The following is a 24818-nucleotide window of genomic DNA, read 5'->3' as shown; positions in this document are numbered from 1 at the left end:
CGATTCACGCGATTGTAGCACCGTTAATCAACTCGAAACTCGACTACACTTGGATCCTTAATGATTCTTAATGAATTCGAGCGTAGAGCGAGTTGCGAGCATCGTTGCTTTTCATCGGAGATTTAACTGGAACGATAACGAGAGAAATCTTGATATACGTTCCCGCATAGAATATCCAATTAGAAGTGGAGCAATAGATAAATAAAATATAAAATGAAAAGTATGAATAGAAAGAAAAAAATATTATTTATATGTATGTCGGTCTCCGTTACGAACAGATCCTCGTAACTTTATTTCTTTGAAAATGTTTCAGTTAAGTGATAAGACTTTTTAGAACGATTAGATAGTATTAGAAAAGCATGAAATGGCCAAGTTAATTGCATATGTGTGCGCGCGTGCCTTTTACCGTCCGACTACTTTACTCTACTTTTAGTAAATATAATGTTCATGTTACTTTACTGTAAAATGAAAAATGGAAAAGTCGAATGTTTCGTATATAAACGAGTTAGAAATAGAGTTAGAAAATACGCAATAAGTCATTAATAATCTCTAATAATAGTAAATGACTCCGAGCAAAATCCTAAATTTGTATTAATACTAATTTTATTAATATTTATGTAATAACGATAACTAATATAATTAATAAAAATCTCGAACAATGATAATGATTAATAACGAATATAAAACGAAGATTATTAAAAATCTGCAAAATTTGAAACTGTTTCCTTTTTGCAATTAATTTATTGTTACATCAATTTCGGTGTATTAGTTGGAACGTGTTATATTATTAATAAATAAATATTTAAGTGGATTTTCCGTGCGTTTTCATTCTCTCTTGTCTGTTAATTTCTTAGCCTTCCTCGTATACAAAATGTCAAACCTCTTGCCGTCCGTACGGCTCATGCAAAACCATCCAAAATAGGTATACCACACGCAAAGCCAGTGAGGATGAACAGCTGCGTGTTTGAAACGGCGCGTGTCGTGGATATAAAGATTAACTACCACCGTTACCTCTATTACTACTACAACTACTGTTACTTTGAATAAAGCGTTATAACTGGTCGACGCTACAAAATCTAATGGAAAACGTTTCCCGTGAATTTCCACACTCGTATGCTGAAATTTCTATTTTTTGATGAAATTTCTATGATTTAGGAAACGAAAATTTAAAGAAATGATTTTTTTATGATATTAAATTCGTTTTTTGTTCTTTTTTAATCAATTTGTAATAAAATTATATTTTCAATATAACAGAATAGAAGGATTATTTTCAAAATAATTAATTTTAACATAAATTGTGACAGATGATTATCTATGAAAAATTATTTACATTATTATATTAGTAAAATTATATTCTCGATATAATGGAACAGATGATTATCTTTGAAACTACTTATATAAATATTATATAGTATTATATTATGTGTATTATTAAAATTATATTCTCTATATAATGTAAGAGAAGATTATCTCTGAAAATAACTATTTATATTAGTATATTATTAAAATTACATAATGTAGTAAATTCTTACATAATACACTTGGCAATTTCAACTTTCTTTAACTCACAATTTTCTTTTAAAAACTCTTCTGGATTTTCACGTTTCATATCAAAATTTAAATGTATGTGTACATCAATTCTATCGTCTAAACGATTTAATAGATTGACTTAGAATTCATACTAAAAAATAAGATTACTTGCAAGGAAAATTTCACGAGTTATCTCAATTTGATACCGACTAATCACGAATAACCACAATTTGATGACTTTTTGTTTAAAAAATGACAGGAATCTTTAAAATTTAGAAAGATTCATACAAAATCATACATACGACGATAAGAATACATATACTTAACAAAAATAATTAAAATAACGTTAAACACTAAGAAACATTTTCAAGATTTGTTTTATATCATGAATACTCCAAGTTTTAGTGTGTAATCAAACTCCATGAAATTAATAATAATCCCAAAACTAAAAGCAAATTGTAAATCCCATGTTATCAGTGTAAAGCAAAAGATAAAAAAATGATCGAACCATACAAACACATACATATATATATATATATATATATATATATATATTATATATGGTTTCTCGTATGCCAGGTGACGTTGCCATCTCGATGCGTTTTGCTCGCTTGATAACATTACTCGCGTTTAAACACTCGCGCGCGTATATGCTTCGGTGAATGTTTTACAGTTAGCCGTGCGTCCTTTTGTAACAGTATATTCCGTTGGCTTCTGAAAGAAAAACAAAGACAAAAGAAGAGAAGAAGGAGATGAAGAAGAAGAAGAAAGAGGAGGAGGAGGAGGAGGAGAAGAAGAAGAAAAAAGATAGAAATGAAGAAAGAAAAAGAAAGAGGAAGAAAGGATGAAAGAAACGCGTCATTTATCGCAAAGAGGAGAAGAAGAAGAATAAGAAGAAGAATAAGAAGAAACGTAGTAATAGTAAAGTCGCCTTTCGTGGGAAAAAGAGATCGTGAGAAGGAAGAGGAGTAGCTCGGCGCATAGATCTTGGATGCTTGTTATATTCGCCTCTTGCATCCTTATGAGACGTTTTCTACTTTCTCTTCCTTCTCTCTCTCTCTTTCTGTCTTTTCTCTCCGTCCTTTATATTCTTTCGCTCGCTCTAGAAAAGCGCACCTTCTTCGCGTTTGTCGTAAGAGCTTTAATCTATCTGTAAGACTCTTTTACTATTTTCTTTTTTTGAATACATACTTTATTTTCAATGGAGATGATTACTTATATGAACGAAATAGATTTATGTAAAAATGAAACGTGCAATATAAAGAAATGTGAAATTTAATGACAGATTACTAAATATTATTATTATCATTATTATTATTATTAATATTAATATTATTATTCGTTATTACCGAGGCAAATAGTAGAACACGACTTCAAAGTTCGACAGAACGTTAACGTAACATCTGCGAAATATTATTCATTAAAAAATAATATCTATTATAAATTACCAGCATGTGGTAGAACGAAATTATATGATTAAATGATGTTAAACATTCTCTACAAAATATTACTAAATTACTAAATAACATTGTTACTAATGATATGGTAAGGTTGCAAATTCACTGTACGCTTTCATTTTCTAAACTCAAAATATATCTAAACAAAAAAAATATTCGTAAATATAATTACATAATTGAAAGACAAAAGATATAAGAATAAAGAAGATAAGAGTGGAGTGTTGTGGCTAGAAGGTTACGATTTTTCTTTAAGATGGTTAAAGAGACAGACAAAGAGACATAGAAAGAGAAAGAGAAAGAGAGAGAGAGAGAGAGAGAGAGAGTGTGTGTGTGAGAGAGAGAGAGAAAGATAGATAGATAGTGAACTCTACGACTTTCTCTGTCGCGCCGCAGGATTAAAATATGCACCCCGAAGCGTTTTTCACGCTCCCGCAGTTTCACGCGAAGGAAACGCTTTTCCATTCATTCTGGAACCTTCCTTCGCCCTTCGTTGCCTTCCTGCGAAGGGGGATATCGCGGTGTATGCTCAGGAATGCGCTCATATCGCGTCCCTCTTTGTGTCTCTGCCATTCACTCATAAACAATACAACGAAGAACGATGAATACCGAATGGTCTCGCGTCTACTTTGCTTCGTGCTGTCATGCTGGACCACCGACGTATCAGGATCCTTCTTTTCCTTAAAAGGCGTCTGTCCTTTCAAGCAAGAAAGAAGGATGGAAAAGATTTTCTTTTCTCTCACACTGTATATATATATATATTTTTTGTTCTTCTTTTTCTATCTCACTGTGATTCACTTTCGATTCAAGGCTAAAGACTTTTTTATATGTATATATTATAAAAATATATACTATATTTTTATATGTATTTAATATAATGTATATATAAATGTAACTGTGCATATTTTGATACTTATATTTGTAATAAATCTTGTATATAATAATAATATATATACAGTGAGTTTCATATAAATATTGTGTGTGTGTATATATATATAGTAATATAATATAGTAATATAATAAAGATATATATAATCATAGTAATTTAATAAAATTGATTAACATATAAGAAACGAAGTACAAGTCTCGAGAGGATGACCCGCATCGATCCTTCGAACCGGACGGATCGGGTTCGCGATCACGGCATGACGATAAAGTTGAGAAGAGTTCGAAATAAAGGGACTACCCTCCGGATGATCCCCGGCGAACCACCCAGAGGTCAATCGCCGCATCCGGCTTTAATTAATTGCGTTCGGCTGCGTTTAAAGAACCTGTATCCTGCCCTACGCGGCAGCTCCACGATAACTTCTAATAATTCGATGATGCGGGAAAGGGTTATCATTGCAGGAAATCGTCTAGCCGGTAACGTCCTTATTTATTCATCGCGACGAATAATTGTTGGAAAATTATTGATCCTATTGTCACCCTCCACAAATGAAAAAAAAAAGAAAAGAAAATACCGAAAAGTAATATAAAACAAATTATATGATCAAAATTTCGATCGAACGTAAATAAATGTTAAAATAAAATCGTCCGTAAAAATTTATCGCGACAAAATATTTGATAAATCAAAAAATATTCAATTAATATTATTTTGGATATTGAATAATTATTTAATACATTAATATATAATTTCTAACTTATTTTAAATATTAATATTTATGGAATATTGTATAAGAACGTTTACATCCATAAAATTTTATTATATCGCTGAATTATTATACTCGCGAAGGTCGATTATAAAGCTAAATGAACGCCATTGAAGAATCATATACGTTCGATTTTTATGGTGATTCGCTAATAATATATCTCTCACGCGGTGCGAGTCGCACTAACGTTGACCATTACAATAAATTCTCGACTACTGTATCATAATATCTCGAGGGATATTAGTAACGGCGAAGGCTGTGAAACCGCATGACGTTACCGGGTACCGCGCTGTGTGCATTCGACTCTCCTTTCGTAAAAGTAACGACTAACGTGGTGGATCGTACGAGAAGCGAAGCGAACCACATCGTGTTAGCAAATAAGCAATCGCGAAATCGTATCGTCTTTGTGATTCATCGAAGCATTTCTAGCATAAATGATACAACAATTGTCATCGACAAGAGACAAATTGCATCAATACCTTCGAATCGTTTGTTTTCTGTTAACTCTTTATAACGTCATCTAAATTCTAATTCACATACACATACATCTATCAAAATTAATTACTAATTACTTGCTAATTATGAGTTATACTATAAGAGTTTTATATATAATACGTAAAACCGTAATATATATTACATATAATAATATTTTCTTTTAGATATAAAAAAAGGAAGGAAAAGAATTGAATTATAAAATCGAAATATTATTAAGTATTATAAAGTATTTATTGTTATATTAAATATGTATTAAGTATTATCAAGTACGTGTTGAAGTATATTAGTAGAATTATTAATTAAACTGTTAAAAATACTTGAAAATATTCTATACAAAAATGATATTTAAAATATCAAAGAGGTTCTCAAGAAACAAAAACCATCTCTCTCTCTCTTTCTTTCTTTCGGGAACCTTTGGAAATGTTCCCAAGTGAAGAGAGACGTGACCTCGAGATATTAGGAGCCATCGTCGATTCGAGATTCCCTCTTAATCCCACCATGCCTTACCTCTTTACATACATATATTCAAGTGATAAGTGGATTTTTTCTTCTCTTTTTTCTTTTTCCTTTTTTAATATTCCATCCGATGTTAAACGAAAAGCTCGTCGAAGGGTTGAAGAAAAAGAGGGTCGAGAGGATTCGAGGATGAGCAGGGCTTCCAGACAAATCCATCTCGAGACGAAAGAAGAATAAGAGAAGAAGAGAAGTGAAATAAAGGGAGGATAAAAATGGAAGATGGTTCCTGTTCGATTCATCGTCGTCGATTCACCTTCTTTTACTTTTTCTTCTTTTTTTTTTAATTTTTATTTATTTTTTTCTTTTTTCCTTAATAACGAAACGAAACTCACCAAGTCTTTTGACCTTCTCATTTCATTTTCCGGCTACAAAGCGAACACATCGTAGTAGACCAAGAAATCCGACTTTTTAAGCACGAAGACGAACGTTTATCATCGAGCAGAAGAAGTCAATGCACTTACTCTTGGGAGTTACACACCGGGCGTAGTGTAACGAGCGACGTGAGTGCATCTTTAGCCTGGTGCAACGCATGCAAACGTGCCATTGACAATGAAACGTTCCTTTATTCTTTTTCTTTCTTTTCATCTCTCTCTTTATACACGTACATGTATAAGCCTTTTTACTCTCTTACAGACTAAGGGTAACTTTCTATATGAACACTGTTCGATGCTTTCTTTCACGTAAAATTTACTCTCTTTTTCTTGCTATTTTACTTTCCGCCATTTTACTCTTTTTCTCTTTCTACTTTATTTTTTATCATTTTATTTTCCACTTTGAATGATATTATTTTTTGAAAATAAATTATATGGAAATTTTTTATGTATTATTATACTTGAGCTTGATACTACCTATTTATGTGTATATATATATATATATATATATATATATATATATATATTTACTTTCTCCACAATGGTAGTGTTATAATTAGGTTACTTTCCAATAGTACATGAAGGTTTATTTTTCTGTTCAATGATCTATGCCTAATCTACACGTAACACGCTACTCGTTCTATTGAATATTTTTAATATAAGCTTTCCTCTGCACGATATATGCGAAATTCTAACATGGATATTGTAGGTGGGGTATGAAATTAATCTAAAAAATATTAAATCCATCGAAAAGTTCTATCCACTCATAGTGTAAAATTATTTTTAAATGAAACTCTTTTTCTTTCCTAAAATTATTTTTTAAATAACAAAGTCAATATTAATACGGACAAAATTTTTCTTTTATACTTTATATAAGATGCATTGATTCGCGTTTTGTTAGAAAGCTCATGTTAGTAAATGGAAAAATAATAAATATGAAAAAAATAAGTAAATCGAGAATAGCTACTCGAAATTCTATGAAAAAATGAGGTCACAGCTACGTCTTAAGAACGAATCGACTTAATATACCGTCTTACATACACAACACAGTCCTGCCACCGGATCGTTCAGGTATGCGCTTGCAGCTGTCCTCGGATTCCAAGGAAGGCGCACGAGAGCGCATCGGTATTTTAGAATAGAAGCCCGTTTCGAACACTCGACAAAAAGAGAGAAAGAGAGAGAGAGAGAGAGAGCTTCCTTTAAACTTTTTCCTATTTGAAATATTTTCTACGATGGAAAAAACAAGAAAGAAAAAAAAAAGAAGTTTGTATAGCACCGAAAATGTTATCATATTTTTTCCGCTGAAAAAAATATTTTTCTTCAAGATAAATTCTTCATGGATTTTACACTTAAAATAGTACACGTTTGCAAATTATATATATGTGTGTAAAATACACACACACACACAATCAAGTGTGTTAAAATCTTATATAAGATATCTTATCTAACTTTTGAACTAACTAAAAAAAGAAATTATTTACATACACTTTAACATACACAAGTATTAAAAAGAACATTCTTTCTCGGCCATTTCTTTTTATAATCGAAAAAGATATGTATATCTCAGATTATGATTATTATATTTAAAACGAGTTGAAATAAGATATCCTATATATATTTTAGTATTTTATTAAAGGTGAGATTACATCATTCTTCTTTATAGATATGTATATATATATTCTCAAGAAGGATATGAAAAGAGAAAGAAATCAGTTAGAGGGAAACAATATTCATAATAGTTGTACAGGATGCATTCGAGAAGCAAATTAAGGCAGAAGTCATTTCGATGGGACGATCGAGTGAACGGAAGTAGGCGTAATAACGAACTACCATTGGCTATACGTGACCAGAATATAATAACTTCTACTCTTACACATACGAGTTGTATACGAGTATATATAAGTTCTCTATTTTTCTCTGTTCGTGTTACGACCGTTGGACGGATCCGCTCCGTTTCGGACCGCTACAAATTCCTCGGTGCATCTTCCGAGTGGGAGTGGTCGTCTCTTTTGTAGAATTTTACCGAGAGACATAGTAGGACACGCGTGCCTGCTCACACATATATAAAAACACATAGGACACAGGAACAGAAACTTCCTGTCGCGAACGGTTGCTTCGTCCTTCCGGTGTGATCGCGAATAGTCAACATATATGTATGTGTGTTTATGTAAACGTGTGTGTAAGTCAATTATTTCGCAACGTCTCGGAATAATAAATACCGATCGAAGGATCAAGGACGTCTATGCGGTGACTTCTAGGTCAAGATCGTCACTGAAATATTATGAATTGTATTTTTTATTTTGTATTTTATATTTTCTTGTTCCTTCTTCTTCTTTTTTTTTTCCTGTTTCGCCTATATTTCAAATTGAAAGTGAATATGAAAAAAGAAAATCGAGTCATAAAAAAAAAAGTAACACGAGGATAATCGTTTTACCGTCCGATAAGATAATATTATTATGAAAAGAAAGATATGACAAACGATGCGATTGATAAGAAGAAACTTGTGATTTTTATCACGAGTCTTGAACGACGTAATTTGAATCGATAATAAGGTGAATAAACGGTTGACTAATAGGAAGACAAATAAAGATTTGCTTATGGATAGTTTGAATGGTAGATGTATGGTAATCGATGAATGCCGTACGATGAATCTACGATTAAACGAATAGCGATCAATGTTTAAAAATGAATTTTGTTAAATGTGATTTCAACGATCGATGTGTGTTTCAAAATTCAGGAATCACAAATATCGATAGATATATAAAATTGATTCATACTTGTTATCCTTTTTAAGAAGCAGAGAAAGAAAGAGAATGAGAGAAAAAAGAAAGAGAAAGAGAGAGAGAGAATAAAAAATATTTGTCGATTCACGTGAGTTAAAGATTCATGTGTTTGAAAATTCATAAATCACAAATATCGATAATATATTAAATTGATTCATGGTTGTTATTCTATTTAACAAAAACAAAAGGAATGAGAAAGAGAGAAAGAGAAAGTAAAAAGACGCCAACGATTCAGGCGAGTTAAAAAGTTCATAATTCAGAAATATCGATAAGTACATAAATTTGATTTATTTTTATTAACCTATTTAACACAAAGAGAGAGAGAGAGAGAGAGAGAAGCAAAATATCTATTTAGAATACTAGATAACCTATTCTAATTTATAGATAAAATAAATTATAGAACACGGTATAAAATTTACGGTTATAAATCTACTTGTATAACACAGTTTTATGTACGTTTATATATATATATATATATATATATATATATATATATATATACACACACATACATACATACATACATACATACATACATACATACATACATACATACATACATACATACATACATACATACATACATATATATCCTCGAATCATATATATATATAAAAGAAGAGTCGTAAATGAACCAGTACGAAGTTAAACAAGCAGAGAGAAAAAAAAGACAGAAAGATGAGTTCGCGGAAGTCGCGATTGTTTCTGTTTAATTTTTTAAGTCGCCCACGAGAGCCGCGACTTGATTATTCTCTCACAGGCTCTCTCTTTCTCTCTCATACACATACACACGTACATATACACGTATACGCTCGCCCACACGATCCTCATCGGTTACGCGTGCGTTTACTCTCATGAAATAGCCTGCCAGTTTTGTTCGTTCGACAGATTACTCTTACGAAGTTTCAGTCATATGAAAATTTCATAAAATTCTTATTAAATTCGTTCGCTGTTTTAAGAACATTCAGATTTTGTTTTATCGTCAACCCACGTTGAATTTGAAATAAGAACGAAACCCACGCGAGAACGATATCGTGATACAATTAACGAGTAACTCTAGAGTGTGACCTTGAGATGAGTTTATATTTATTTAACACGATTTTTGATTAATTTAAAAAATATAGTTCGTCGATCGTCGTTAGAAGTGTGAAAGCGACGCGACGTTTTAAATAATCCGGTCATTGTCCCTATCGATGGCACATGACACCGTATGTAGAAATTACCGGCAATAACGACCCCACACTTTATTCTCGCGCTTGTTAAAGTTACACCGATCAACGAGGATGGTCACTTTGCGAAGTGTCTGACTCTGAACGGTGTTAAAAAAAAATCAAAAAAGAAAAAAAACGTAAAAATAAAATAAGAGAAGATAGCCGTTATATGGGTACAATTAAAGTCTCTCCTCGAATTATTAATTTAACATCCAACAAAATCACTATAATTTTTATTAAATTATTTCGTTCAGAACTTAAGAGTAATCCTATTAGTCGTCGAATATCGTAAAAAATAAATTGAAACTGTCAACTCGAATTATTAACTTATTCGCCTCGTAAAATCAACAAAATTCATATCAGAGAACGGTAAAAATATTCTATGCCAATTTTCGCTGAAAATTCGACAAATTGGACGAATTCGCGTGGAAATATGATCACGTAAACTGTAAAAAGTATACTCTATGGCGCGTACGATGCGAAAGGTCAAACTAAGAATCCTTTTATTCTCGAGAGTTCTTTTCGAGAGGTTCAAAAAAAAAGTTCACGTATACATATAGCTGAGATTTTAACGAGACCTTAACGAGGTTCGCTGTGCAGCAATCGTCATGTCCGATCGTCCGTGCGTGATTATGCAACGCACGAAGGGTCTTCGACCACTACTCTACACGTCCCACGTGTCGGTCAACAACGAGAAACCTGACAAAGATTCTTGCACATCCTGATACCGTCCAATTAAAATCTTACACACCCATATCTTCTTCACCGAAATTCTCTTATAATTTTCCTTTCAAAAAAATGTATGTATACTTTTCTATGCATATATACTTTTATACTTCATTTTGATCATACAAAATGATCCTATGTTTTTTGTCTTTTTCTTTATTTATTCTAACAATAACACATTTTTCTAAGAACGTTACATAAACATTTTGTGACACAAACATGTTCGAGCAATATTTTGTTTAATATTTACTTCGTCGTTTACCGTGAATATTTATCAGTACTACCGATTAGCATTCCATACATCGTTTCATTTCGTAAGGACGTTCACCATCGTTAAAACACGACGCAGAGTCATTCATAAGAAGTATCCATGAAACGTTATCGCGTACGTTGTTATTCGCTTCGACGAAGTTACGATATTTTCCCGACAGCTTCGTTAATATTAGGTTGAAAAAACAATATTATGTAGAAAGGAAAAAAAATTTATGAAAATTAATGAATGTTAAAGGATTTCGACATACGTATGACTTAAATATTCGTACCAAAGGCATACACTCTCTCGAACGTTTGGAAAATTATTGAAGAAAGATAAACTTCTGACAGCCGAGTTTGCAACGCTCGAACCTTCCTCTATTTCCGGCGAATTTAGATAAGACTCGTATCCTGTCCGTATTTCTACCATCGTCTTTGCTCTTTTAAATATGCGTGTGTATCTATATGTCTTTATATATATATACATACACATACATACACACACACATATATATATATCTGCGCTCGTTCGAGCATTCACTACTTTAGAAAAATTACTTACATGAGATATTCGAAAAATGTAATAATAAATGACTTAAAAGATAAACATACATCGTGATTCTATATAATAATTATATTAAGAAAGATCGTAAACATTACGTTCGATTAAACGTGGCAGGTAAAATGTATAGAGAGAAGGTCTATTTTTCTAATATCAAAAGAATGTTTTGATATGAAGGAAATGAGAGAATGATGAAATTTATGTCACAGTTTAATAAAAGTGAAAAATAAGATGACTTACGTTTTCCGGCTGTGACGATCGCCTCTGCCGCGGCACACAGAAGAGCGGCACGCCGCTTTCCCTCTTCCTCTCCAATATAGCGACTTCCCGTTTTCCTTGCACAAAAACACGAGGACGATCACCTTCCTTTTTAGTTTTCTGTTTTTCTTCCACACCGTTTTCTTCTTCTTTGTCACACGGTTCGAGATAACAACGAGTAATAGGAACAGCAAACGTTATAACAAAAATGATAACTCACGAAGGTTCACCTATCATCGATGTATCTCAAGTATCTTAAGAATTATCTTGATCCTTAATGTTCTCTTCTTTGTTTACCGAAGGACGAATAAAAAGGGACGAACTTGGAAAACGTGACTTTGGCTCGGAGCGTTCGACGCCACGATATCGACGACGCATCGATTCCTCGTAACTCGATCCCTTCGCTTCTTTTCTCCCTACCCTTTCTTGTCTTTTTCTTCTTCGTTTCTTTAAAGTGGTGTACTGCCTTCTTTCGATACGAGAGTGCGCGCGTGAGCACACATACACAACACACACAGTAGATAGATAGATAGAGAGAGAGAGAGAGAGAAAGAAAGACGAACACAGGTAAAGAAAGAGAGAGAGAGAGAGAGAGAGAGAGAGAGAAGGAAAGAGAACAACGAGATGTAGCTTTGTTTACCTCCTCTTCTTTCCACTTCTACTTTTTCTTTTTCGTCTTAACGAACTCTCTTCGCGTAAAGAACAGTGACACGTTGCGGAAAGAGAGAGAGAGAGAGGGGGGGGGAGTAGAGAAAAAAATAAAGAATTTCACGAGTACATTCGTTGTTCGTATAGAAACACAATGTGTGTATCCGTGGGACGACGACGAGGTAGAGGGTTCGTCAACCCGGACGTGACCACTCGACTCACTCGTAGCAGATCGAGGACTTTCGGTAACGGTTATCCCGATTTCCGATCTGATCCGGCTCGTTTCTTTCAAGAAAAAGACGATGAAATAAAAGTTAAATGAAACACTGTTATGATACGATGTTGCGTTATACACGGTATTGGTTAATAAATCTAATTAATATGAAAATGTATTTCACACGAGAACGATTTCTGTTTCAAGGAGAAACGAGAGTAAACAGAAACAATGCTAACAGGTTGCGCTCCGGAGAACGACTGAGGCGCCCCACTGCTCACTCTTTCGCGGAGCCTCTCCCCACTCCGATCGACTAGTCGCTATCCCCACCACTAAGGCTGAGAACGCGTGCCGACGCGCGAGTCTACTTCGATCGACGCGATCAAAGGATCGATATCGACGTGATATCTACGTTTGATTTTTTTTTAAATAATTTGTTTTATAAATTTAGATTGAACGAATGCGTTAGTTTAATATTAAATTTCGTGGAAGGATTAAAAATTTGTATTAAGCTATAAATAAATTTTTATACGCGAAAAAAGAAATATATATATATATTATTTGAATTCATTATTTATTGATTTTATTCATTATACATTATTCCAGTTTAAATATATGTAAAGCGAATCGTGTAACGTAACTACTTTCACTTATTATGATTGCTAAATAGATTACTCTATAAATAACGCGAAATCTATTAATAATAATTTTTAATTATTTTCATCATATGATTCATTCTTTAAGTTTTGATTTGATTAATATCTACGTCTTTATTACTCCGCATTTATCTATTGTTTTATATTTCTTGGTATCTCAGAAATATAAAAATATCTATATAAAATATCATCATATTCCCTAATAAATCTTTTAATTCGAAAGTTCTATTTAATATATTATCTTATATATCTTAAGAAGATTAACAAAATGTTTTATAATTATTCTTATATGTATATTACAATAACATTAATTAAATAAAACGTAATGATGTTTAAACATTTAATACACGATTTATTTCTATAGAAATTTTTATTAAATAAAATATTATATTAACTTAAGTAACCATTAAAAAGGGCATTATTATCATGCATTTTTCTTTTTACATAATTTGATTAACATGCGCATTCTGCAACCAAGTGTATTTAAAGATGTTAACCAATGAATAACGGAACTTTACACTGTCCTTACATATTTCTTTACGTCTTCCTGATATCCTTTCATCTCGGAACTTTAAGAATAAGTTTTTGACGCGTGTCTTTCTTGATATAGAGAGATGCGGGTTCGCAGAGTTCGTTCTCTAGAAAACTATGCGTGTGGCACGAGTCCGAGACGGGTAAGAGATACGATCTGCTTTGCTCTCCTGCAGCACGAGGTCCCGCATTACTTGCGTATCTCGATTTCAAACCTCCTGTCCTACATGTCACGCAACTAACCACACTAATTAGTCCATTATCATTGTCGTCGGTAACGGCGACTCATCGTATCTCTTTATATAATAAGTACCGTTCTTGGCACGTTCACGAGTACGCTTTTCGTGACTCAACTCACCTCGACAAAAAACATCTCATAATCATACATGCGTATAACGATTACGATATTTTACAATTTTTAAAGAAACGAACGTAACGTCCGCGTTAAAAAGTTGCCATACAATTTAGAAACAAAATATTGATTATATGATCCCATTGTACTCATTTATGTACGTATCAATAAAATTACCTTGCTAATATTTTTCTTTTTTTCATTATTCAAGACCTTACAAGTGTTTATTGTATTCGTTCGAATACATACGCTTTTCTAAATTTTTATTAGTATATTACAAAATAAAATTACAAAATATTCCGAAATTAAGAAAGAAAATACGCTGTATGGCTTAAAAGATAGTACGGTATTCTAAAAAGTATGTTGGAGATTTGATGAAACATCTTTGTTAAAAAGTTTTTATTAAAAAGAATATTGGGAAAAATTACAACTTTTATTGTAATGAATATTTAAAAAGGTTTCGATATCTTCGTCGAAAATATAAGTCAAGAAATTCTAAGCAAGAACGAAGAGGACGATATGAATTAAAAATCATAATATGTATTCATGAAAAAGTAAAGGAAATGTCTATTAAAAAGTTCAAATACATTTCAATGTGAAATTCAATGAAAAAAAATTGATAATTCTTTTTCATTATTACTAATATTGGACATTTGACATATTAGTAATAATAATAATCTCGCATCTGCAAAATATTCTACTATTTACGATATATTTCAGCACTATATAATTTTAACAAACCAAGAGAACTTGTTATTTTAAAATTAAATATTTTAAGTTCGATACTTTATATAAATAACTGCTAAAACTAAGAAAGTATTTTTGTATTAAATAGGTGATATATATATTACATATATGTTTGTCAACTTAATTTTTAAAAATATGTTAACAAAATTATTAATAATTCCGAATGATATGAAATAATTTAAAATAAGAAAGAACGCATAATCTTACATAATATATTTCATATTGACAAAGCGAATTTCGTTCATATATGTTTCGTACATAGAATTTTATTTTTGCATGATATAGTATTTTTTTCATTTCAATATTTTTATAGAAAATGTTTTTGTTTTGTCAATCGTTAAGGATTGTGTTCTATTCTCATTTTCTATAATTTTCTAATATTTCGTTATTTAAGTCAAGTTAAAATTTCGTAATGATTTATAATTCTTTACTAATTTCGATGTAAGAACCATGTACGTTGTATATAGAAATATATTCATAAAATATAAAAAAGTATAGTCATAACATTTTGAAATATTTTAAACCGTTAATGCCATACCCCTTTTATTTATTGCACACATGACTACAATTTTTAATGCATTTAGATTTATAAATGGCCTCTTCAGTTTTTAGTTGTTTTTTTTTTTTAGTACTACATAATGCAGATAACATCCATATTTCTTTCTTATCATTCCATTTTAATGCTAATGAAATGTCTGTGCTTTTGAAACTTATTTCCTCTCTCTTTAATTTCTTCGACATTTCCGGTAATCCCTTTCTATGTTTCCTCACCGTTCCACATGCGTAAGTTCTTTTATTATGCAACTTAATGAATAAGGCAAGACTTGTGAATCAGTTATCGATGTATAATACATGATTTTTTTCCAATGTATGACTGTAATATCATCATAACAATATTTCTTTCTATTCACGATTCTGAATGATGCTTTACTATATTTTTAGAAGCTCTTGTATACATAATCAAGTCTAGAATATACACAGATTGATAATTGTATAATACAAATGTTTTATTATTCCGAATCTTCTTCTAGATTAGATGAATGGTATGAAATAAATAAATGGTAAATTTTTAGATAAATCCTATGTAATAGATAAATGGTAAATTTCTAGATAAATGTAATGTACTGTTTACAAAATAGTCTCTCATTATGTAATTTTTATTAATCGGCATTAATCAGTATTCTTTGGTTTCCTACATATATCAACTTTTCGTAACCTTTTTACTTCGTAATCTGAATTTTAAGTATTAAATTTATGCACTATTCAACTTAAATCATGATTTGTCCTATTTATTATGCTTATTTTAACATTCTGATTATTATCTTTTAATACTAATAAAGCGAAGATTCCTTGTTTAAATGTTCTACTCTTTAATGAAATAAACAAGTTATCTAATGGTATATTTTCATACAATTCATACACGCTTCATGCTATTTCAGCCTCACATTAAATTACCCCCTATCTTCACTATTACCTTTTTATATATAATACATCTATTATAAATCAAATTCTTCTGTTTTTATTTCATAGAACTTTTCATTCGTTTTAAAGAGCTTTAAATATAGAAAAATATTTTCATAAACATTTTATGAATAGCTATTGCAAAATTAAAAAGATAATTGTACATCAGATGTAACTTTAATACTTACATACGATTGTATGACATTGTACCGTCTAATTTTATGAACGTGTATTGTATACGCACTCATAGTATCAAAAGGGTTAAACGAAATTTTTGAATTTAATTCGGAAAGGTACCTACCAGCTGTTAATTCAAAAGAGATAAGAAACACGCGATGATATTGTTTAGCGACACTATTTTAGTTGTCCACGACACACCCACATGAACGAAGCCGGCTAAAGTAAAACGGCAGCGTGCGTTGACCACGTTTAATTTCACTAAAACGCAAAGTGAGTAATAAACTGGTCTAGACGTATATTCTGGCTTATAGTATTACTATTTGCCGCGCGTGGGTGTCCAGTGTGGGTGTGTCAGTGGACACGACAGGATACAGTACATATGGATGAACATAAACCTTTCTGCTACCTTCTATTAAAACTTTAAAATTTAGGAATTCGTACAGACGAAAAGAAACGATTTAAAAATATATTCTAAATTTTTAAATTTGCAAAAAACAACGAAAATAATAAGAAATTCCATTTAAATTTTAAACATTTGTGTTTATGCGAAGATAGGAAATTAACTATCAGGGCAAAAGAATAAAATCCGTTTTTAAAAGATTACATCAAATTAGAAATAACGATACCTATCTAATCAGATGATCGTGTTGGTAGGCATTGCGAGGGTTTCGTCATTGAATTCTTACACGAAAGAATAATCACACTGGCCTCATACAAGCTAATTAAATTAGGAAACGAATGTATATTAAACGAGGGAAATTCTCTCGTATATATTCTCCTATAGTCGAGTGATCATATCTCACATTGATTAGGTTTAATAATATATTTATAGATTTGAAAAGATTTTTTGGAAAATATATGTCGCGTGTTTTATTAATATAATTCATAAATTTATCAATAAGGAATACTATTTTCCTCGTCTATGTTTTCAATTATATCATTTTGCAAGATATCATTGGAAGAGATTAGAGGTTCAACGTCTTCTTTCACATTATCCATCATTATATTGAAGATAGGTATTGGTCTTCCTCTGCGAAAGGCTCTTTCGATCTTTTGAGCTATCTGAATTTCTAGATAATCACTAATAAAATTGATTACTTTGCAATCTTTATGACTGTTTACCCTTCCAACCCTACCACATCTGAAAATCCACAAAAAAAAATTTTCCTTACGTTCTGGAATCGTAAAAATGAATTAAATAAGCCTTCTTACCGATGAATATAATCAGAAGTATCCAATGGAAATTCATAATTCAATATATGTCGGACCATGAAGGTATCCAACCCTCTAGATCCTATATTCGTAGTTGATAATATATTAACTTTTCCAGTTTGGAATTCTTTGTATTTTCCTTGTCTAACTATTAAAGGCATATTACCATTCAAATGCACATTATTAATACCACATTCGTGTAAGAACATACTAATCCAATCGCAAGTAGCATTCTTATTACTGAATATGATTATCGGTTCTTTAGATTTAATTTTTGGTTTTATATATTTTAATAATTCGTACGGTTTTTCACTTGGTCCCAATCTCATAAATTTCTGAGGTACTAGAACATGATGCAATTTTTCTGAAACTATTTGAACTAGAGAATTGACCTAAAATAATGAATGTATTTGTCACATTATAAACTAGTTATACTTTTTGTTAGTATAATCATTCTCATTCCCATATGTTATTAATGAAACCTACATTTACTATGTCTCCTAAAACTTCAGAAATTCTTTGGGGCATTGTAGCTGAAGCTAATGTCAATTGAGTATTTTTAGGTATCCCATTTTCATCTATTGTTTGCTGATAACCAATCTATATTATAGTAAAGAAAAAAATTATTACTGTTTATCCTGTAAAATCATATGGAAAATATATAATCTATACAGACCTTTAACCTATTCATAAATACTTTAAGTTTTTCTTCAAATGTCTCATGAAATAATGCATCTGCTTCATCCAGAACAATATGTTTGACACAATTCAATTTATAAAGTCCGATAGTGGATAATTTACTGATAACTCCAAAACTGGCTACGATAAGATCAACATCATTCAATGGTAAACGTAATACCAATTTTTTTGTTTTACCACCTGTCAAAATTTTTGTTGAAATACCAAGATCTTTTGATAAGTGTTTTGCCTCTATCTAATAAATAAATATATATTAATATTAACTACAAAGTCTTATATAATACAGACAGATATATACAAACAACAAACCCCTATTTGAACAGCTAATTCTCGACTTGGTGTTATAATTAATCCTAATGGAGAATTAAAAGGTCTTTGTAATAATGGTTTCCAATTTAAAATTTGATCTATTAGAGGAACAAGATACGCTAATGTTTTTCCACATCCAGTTTCAGCAGCTAATACAGTATTTTGACCATCTAAAATTGTTTGTATAGCACGTTCTTGAATTTCCAACTGTTTTATAAAACCTAATTCCTGCAATTTCTTATATAATGAAGAGTGTAAATCATAATTCTCAAAAGTAGACTCTACAATCGTTTGATCAGATTTTAACTTGTGTTCCTAAAAAGTAACTTTTGTTAATCATGTCTTTTAAGAGTATGATGTTATATAAAAATATTTAAACAAATGATACAAACTGGATATACAAAAAAATAATCTCCTCTAGATTTTGAATGATGCCATCCTTGACTGGCTATTGGTATTTTTTCGTACTGTGAATAACTTTGACCTTCGTAGAAATTAAATACTGGGCGTTTGCACACAATTATTGGCTTCTTTGTATTTATTTGGTCATGGATCAACGTTTCTTTTTCGATTTTACCTTTCTTAAAACGTTTGGTACCAACTCTTTTCTAAATTCAATAAAAGTATATAAATATTGAAAACAGATAAAGAATATATAAAGGAAATATACCGGTTTAAAAGAAACATAACCTATTCGAAAATCATGTTAAAGTTGAAATTAACTTACTCCATATTTCCGTAAATTTACAATCGACACACCTAAATCTTTATAACATAAATTACAAACTCGAAAAAGCATTTTAACCCGTTTTGCTTCTCAATCCTATTCTGTTCAGAAAGATTACAAAGTTGTGTACATTAAGATAATTCATCACCTTTCGCTGTGAAAACGTGTACGACTGCAGCGACATTATGGACAAAATATGAACTGCAAACGTATGTGGGGGAACACTGTCGCCGCCATGCGATTGTCGTATCAGTTTATAAATTGTATAGATTATACCTCACTCATACGTAATCAATCGGATTAGTATCCGTTAAAATAGAAAGTGTTAGTAGGTTGTAAATCACACTTCCCATATTTATATTCTTCTTTAATGATGGCGTGTCTGTCACAGTAATCCGTAATAGATAGCAAGGATATGCATTTATTTTGCGATATAGATGCAAAGAAAATAATAAACAATTAATACGAAAATTAATGAAATCACGAAAAAAGAAATGGTGAAAATTTTATTTTATAGATAGTGTGGAAATGAACTAACGTTTTGATTTTTATAAAAAATAATATATAATATATAAGTATATATTAATCAATCATTATCTTAAATAATCAACAAAATCTTAATTTTAGTCACAAATTTATGTACTTTATATATTTATCCGCAGAATTCTAATATATCCAATCTATTTATTTGTGCAGATATTATTAACAATATAAAATAATAATATTTTAATGTTTAGTCAAAATTTGGTTCAAAAGATTTTGAAAATATGCTGAATATGTAGCCATTCGCCCGGTAGTATTCAATATATTGCAGTACTGACTCAGATCTCACCACGTGGAGGTTGTTGAGTCTGGAGATCCGCGGGTTAACTGATGATTAGATGACTCTAATCTAAAATACGCAATACCTGGGTGACTTACCACTTATTGAGAATTTAGATCTCAATGCTAACTTGAGAAGGGTAAGTCCTCGCTTACGAATAATTAAACCATCGTAACATCGTTAGCTTCATACATCATTTTTGAATACAATCGATCTATTCGAAATGTTGAGTAATAAAACGAAGTCTACTATAGGATTTTTAATCAAAGTTTTAAAATAATGGTGATTTTACTTTAAAAGCCGTGTTGTCGAAGTAATATGAATTTATCGAGAATTCAGGCTCATAACGCTATTTTAAAGATAGTTGATCGCGGTTACTTACGGATAACAGGACTGTCGCAACATTGGTAGCTTCATTTTAACACTTTTTAACACGATCGATCTTCTATTTGAAATTTTGATTATTACTAAAACTAGTCTACGGTAGAATTAGTTCTACCGCTTGCGTTGCTATTCTTTCTATCCTGCTCATCGTGAAAAAAGAAGTGGAAAGAAGGAAAAAAGAGAGAAAGAGAAGGAAAGAAGAAGAAGAGAAATCGCGCCAAAAGGCCCACACCCAAGGAATTAAATCCCATCCGAAAGAAACTAGAATAATTAATCTAGATTAATTGGTTAAATTATTATATGCGTTTCTATATATAGAGATGACTGTTTATTTGCTGAATATAGGAAGATCGTCCCTATTAAGTACGTCCGGTCATGTTTTCACTACCTAATTCCCGGCATAAGCTTAATCCTAAACGTGCTCACCCACGCGAGTATCCTACCTAGTCTATCGGAAATACTTGACATATTCCATTACTCGATATATTCCGGAACTTATATTGAATTACTTCTATCAAAACTGAAGAATTTTTAAACTTTAATAGCATTCCTATTATTGAAGGAATTATTTAAGTTTAATTAGTAAAATATTATTCAATTAATAAGTATAAATTATAAGGTTTAATTAATAGCATTCTACCTTTGAAAATGAAGAACAAGATACATATTTAAATATGTTTATTCTACAATTTCAGTATTTTTTATATTTGTCATTTCTTATTCGCTTCATGATTTTAAAAAGTGTGCTATGTATATTCTTAATCTATGCAGTTTTAGTGATCCTCACAATTGTCATATCTTATACATTTCGTGACTATAACTTTAAGCTTAGTTTTATAGAAATAAGAGTTTATAGAAATTTATGAAAGGTGAAACTATGAATTTAATTTAATTTTAAAACAAAGAAGAATGAAAAATGTATGAGACTCGATTTTGATAACGAAAATATAAATATCAAATAATTCTACTCGCGTACGCGGGACAATATGGAGATGGAGACGGAATGTTACGTCGTCTCGATTTTTCAAATGTACCTTTACACACGTCACAATAAGGTACATTTTGAGTGACAATATGATAAAATTAAAATATGACTAAGAGCCATTCTCGAAAGGTACTGGTTACAGAAATCTTCTAAAATAACTGAATAGCTTGTAATTGTCCACTTGAGCCACAGAAAACTTTTTCGGCATATAGCTTCTGCTTTGTACCCTAATTTAATATGATCATCATTCAAAATGTGTAATAGTGAAATCTGATTCCAGATTTTAAAATATGAAAGGAAATAAAAAGGAAACTCTAATGCAACGCTAACTTACCTGGAAAGCAAAAACCTTATCTCTTTGGATAGAAACTGATTACTACCTTCTCGAGAGATATTTTTTCGCAACATAAGAGAAATGAGAATTAGTATATTAATTGCTGAAAATTCTCAATTAAAAATTGATTAACTTATTTTAGGGCCTATAGGCTATGACTTTACAAGTCCCTTTTTCTTTTATCAATAACTTTACTCAACTTTTTTCATTTAAAAACAATGACTTTATTAAGACTTTTCTTTCATCAACGAAATTGATTAAATATTTAATAAATTTTTATTAATGAAAAATCTAAAAGAAAAATCACTTCAATCTTGTTTGTAATCCAAAGATTATCTGTCACGAATGTCTTTTTGTTTATTCTTTATTAGAACTCGTTCTTTATTATTTCTGAGAGAGAAAAATATTTAAAAATGTATTGAAATATTCAAATTTCAAATAATTATAAACGTGTATAAAACACTATATACTATATAATCCAATAAATAAATCGAAAAATAAAAAATTATTCACGAGTAAATTTCTGTAGAAATTTATTCGTGGTCGCTCTATATTTTACTAATTAATTATAACTTTAATAATTAATTGTGTCGATTCGGATCTTTCGTTTACATGATTCAGTGATTAGAGGAACTTAAAAATTTACTTACTACTTAAGAAGTTCTACGATGGCTCCAAAACACTCGATTGCGGTTTAGATCGAAATTGAGGGTGAATGATTCGTAAATGGTTGAAAATGAGATAGGTCGCCATCGCTGTAGGTTGAGATCCTCTTCTATAATATGTTGACTCTAATACGTGGTAATTATTTTTTAACGAACGATCACTGAAGTTAATTCAGGAAACTCTACTGTCTTTTATACATACAGCCTGTACGACTGTTAAAAAAATAAAAAACTTTGCGAACAAACACTCACTTTAACGATTGCATTGCACGCAATCGATATAAAAACATTTATTGTTTTTCAAATCGCGAAACGCGAATGAATAAACACTGCTTCTACTTCGCGATATTTTTATTTTAGCGATAGAAATACTTGATTATGTTGTAACATTGCAATGAAGTTCTGAAACGGAAAAATAAAAGCAAAATTATTAGTATCACTGTTATAATAAGAAGCTGCTATATTGTTATAATTATTGAAGAAATATTGTACTTATAAAAATATATTTATTTTAAGACTTCGTTGATATTTGCAGGAAAGACATTCTGAAGGAGATGTTTACTCGTCGGAATACAAAAGAAAATTGATTCGGTAACCCTCAGTTTGACAAACATTTGTTTTTGTTGATATTATATGAAGCCAAGTTTCGTAAATTCAAAACATTAGTTTAATAGAAAATAAATTAAAATTATTTTATCTTTAACAGGTATTCTGAGTCGTGTAATGTTTAAATGAATTTATTATTGTGTTAAATATTAATTTATTTAATATCGCGTACTTTTATATTGTTTAAATAAATTTAAACTTACCGAAAGTATTAATTTTTAAGTTTTTACGTTTAGAAAGAGAGAATTTCGATGTTCACTCGTCGAAATCCAGAAGAATACTGATCCAGTAACCGTCCAAGTCAGTTAACAGTCTAAATTTGTTGACATTACAATAGCTGATGACCGCTAAATTCAAATTTTGAAGTATTGAAGTCTAATTAAAATAAAATTATTTTAATTAAGCTTTTCGTATGTTTAGAGTTCTGAAATGTTTAAATAAGTGTATTATTGTTTAAATATCAGTTAGTTATACTCTTCGCACATTCCAAATTATTTAAATAATTCTAAAATAATCGTAATTATGATTTATTTAAGCTCAACCGTTTGGAAAGAAATTACTTCGGTCTTTATTTGTCGAAATCTAAAAGAAAATTGTTTCGATAGTAATCAATCAGTGAAAAGTTTATTTCTATTGATTTAAATAAGCACTGAAAATTTTTATTTTCTTTATTATTCTTAATTAATGTTGATATTACATAATTATTAATAATTATTAATAATTATTTAAATAGGTATAAGGTTTTAATACGAGAAAACAAATTCTTTTTCTTTATTATTAGAGATTTAGATTTTTCTACGATTTTTAAATAATGCAGAACAGAGAAGTATAGCTTGGCATGTAATTTTTTCTTACTTTTATTTTACTTTTTTCTTACTTTTTATCAGATGTATTATTATTTGTACCATATAAAAATGTTTGTCACGCTTTAATTCTATTGGTATATTACGTATGAAAAGAATATAATTTACATTATTACCATAGACGTATAATGGTTATGGTGTTTTCTTATTGTGCTTGTAATTTATATTTTGTCCATACTTGTCGCTGAAGTCGCTACGCTGTTAGTAAAAGGTGATGAATAATCTTAAGCACACATCGTTTATGAATATTTAAAATATATCATGGATTACGTATCATAAGATCTTCGACATCATCATAAAATTAAAAACATAAGTTTCTTTATCTAATATCGGTAATGTCAATTTTGTTTTGTTATCGATAAATAAAAATAAATATCGGTAATCAATTTCATTTTGTTAATTTTCTGAACCGAATTATCATATACGTTACAAGTAAAAAGTTATAAAAATAATTCCGAAATAATGTATAGATATAGTCTATTATCATACGAGTTCCCTGATCGATCGTCGATTACTTTATCGAGGATCAATATCCACGCTTGGTAAGGTACGTATAACCCGTCGATATTGTAGTTAACACATTTATCATCACAATCAATAATGCAGATTTCTACT

At 30.5% G+C, this 24818-nt stretch overlaps 2 protein-coding genes across 3 annotated transcripts in view; both read right to left on the bottom strand.

Moving 5' to 3' along the window:
- Positions 1-23612, bottom strand: part of LOC127064990 (signal-induced proliferation-associated 1-like protein 2) — an 86885-nt gene extending 63273 nt beyond the window's left edge. Inside the window, exons 1-2 of one of the 2 annotated variants that reach the window (XM_050996776.1) lie at positions 23544-23612; positions 22720-23136 (exon numbers count right to left, since the gene is read on the bottom strand). The gene's annotated coding sequence lies outside the window, so the exon portion shown is untranslated. Of the gene's footprint in view, positions 1-11789; positions 12940-22719; positions 23137-23543 lie in introns of those variants that run through there. The other variant, XM_050996759.1, reaches the window with a different exon arrangement.
- LOC127065130 (probable ATP-dependent RNA helicase DDX28) lies at positions 15470-19737 on the bottom strand. The gene is made up of 7 exons (XM_050997066.1): positions 19544-19737; positions 19209-19424; positions 18817-19131; positions 18485-18742; positions 18295-18408; positions 17809-18200; positions 15470-17737 (listed from the first exon to the last, which is right to left on the bottom strand). Exons 1-7 carry the CDS (start codon positions 19613-19615, stop codon positions 17491-17493), a joined length of 1614 nt encoding a protein of 537 aa, XP_050853023.1. The 5' UTR covers positions 19616-19737; the 3' UTR covers positions 15470-17490.
- Positions 23613-24818: the final 1206 nt, after the last annotated feature.

This window comes from Vespula vulgaris, chromosome 1 (genome assembly GCF_905475345.1).
Source record: "Vespula vulgaris chromosome 1, iyVesVulg1.1, whole genome shotgun sequence".
Lineage (NCBI taxonomy): Eukaryota > Metazoa > Arthropoda > Insecta > Hymenoptera > Vespidae > Vespula > Vespula vulgaris.
This window is presented reverse-complemented; position numbering and strand designations above follow the sequence as displayed.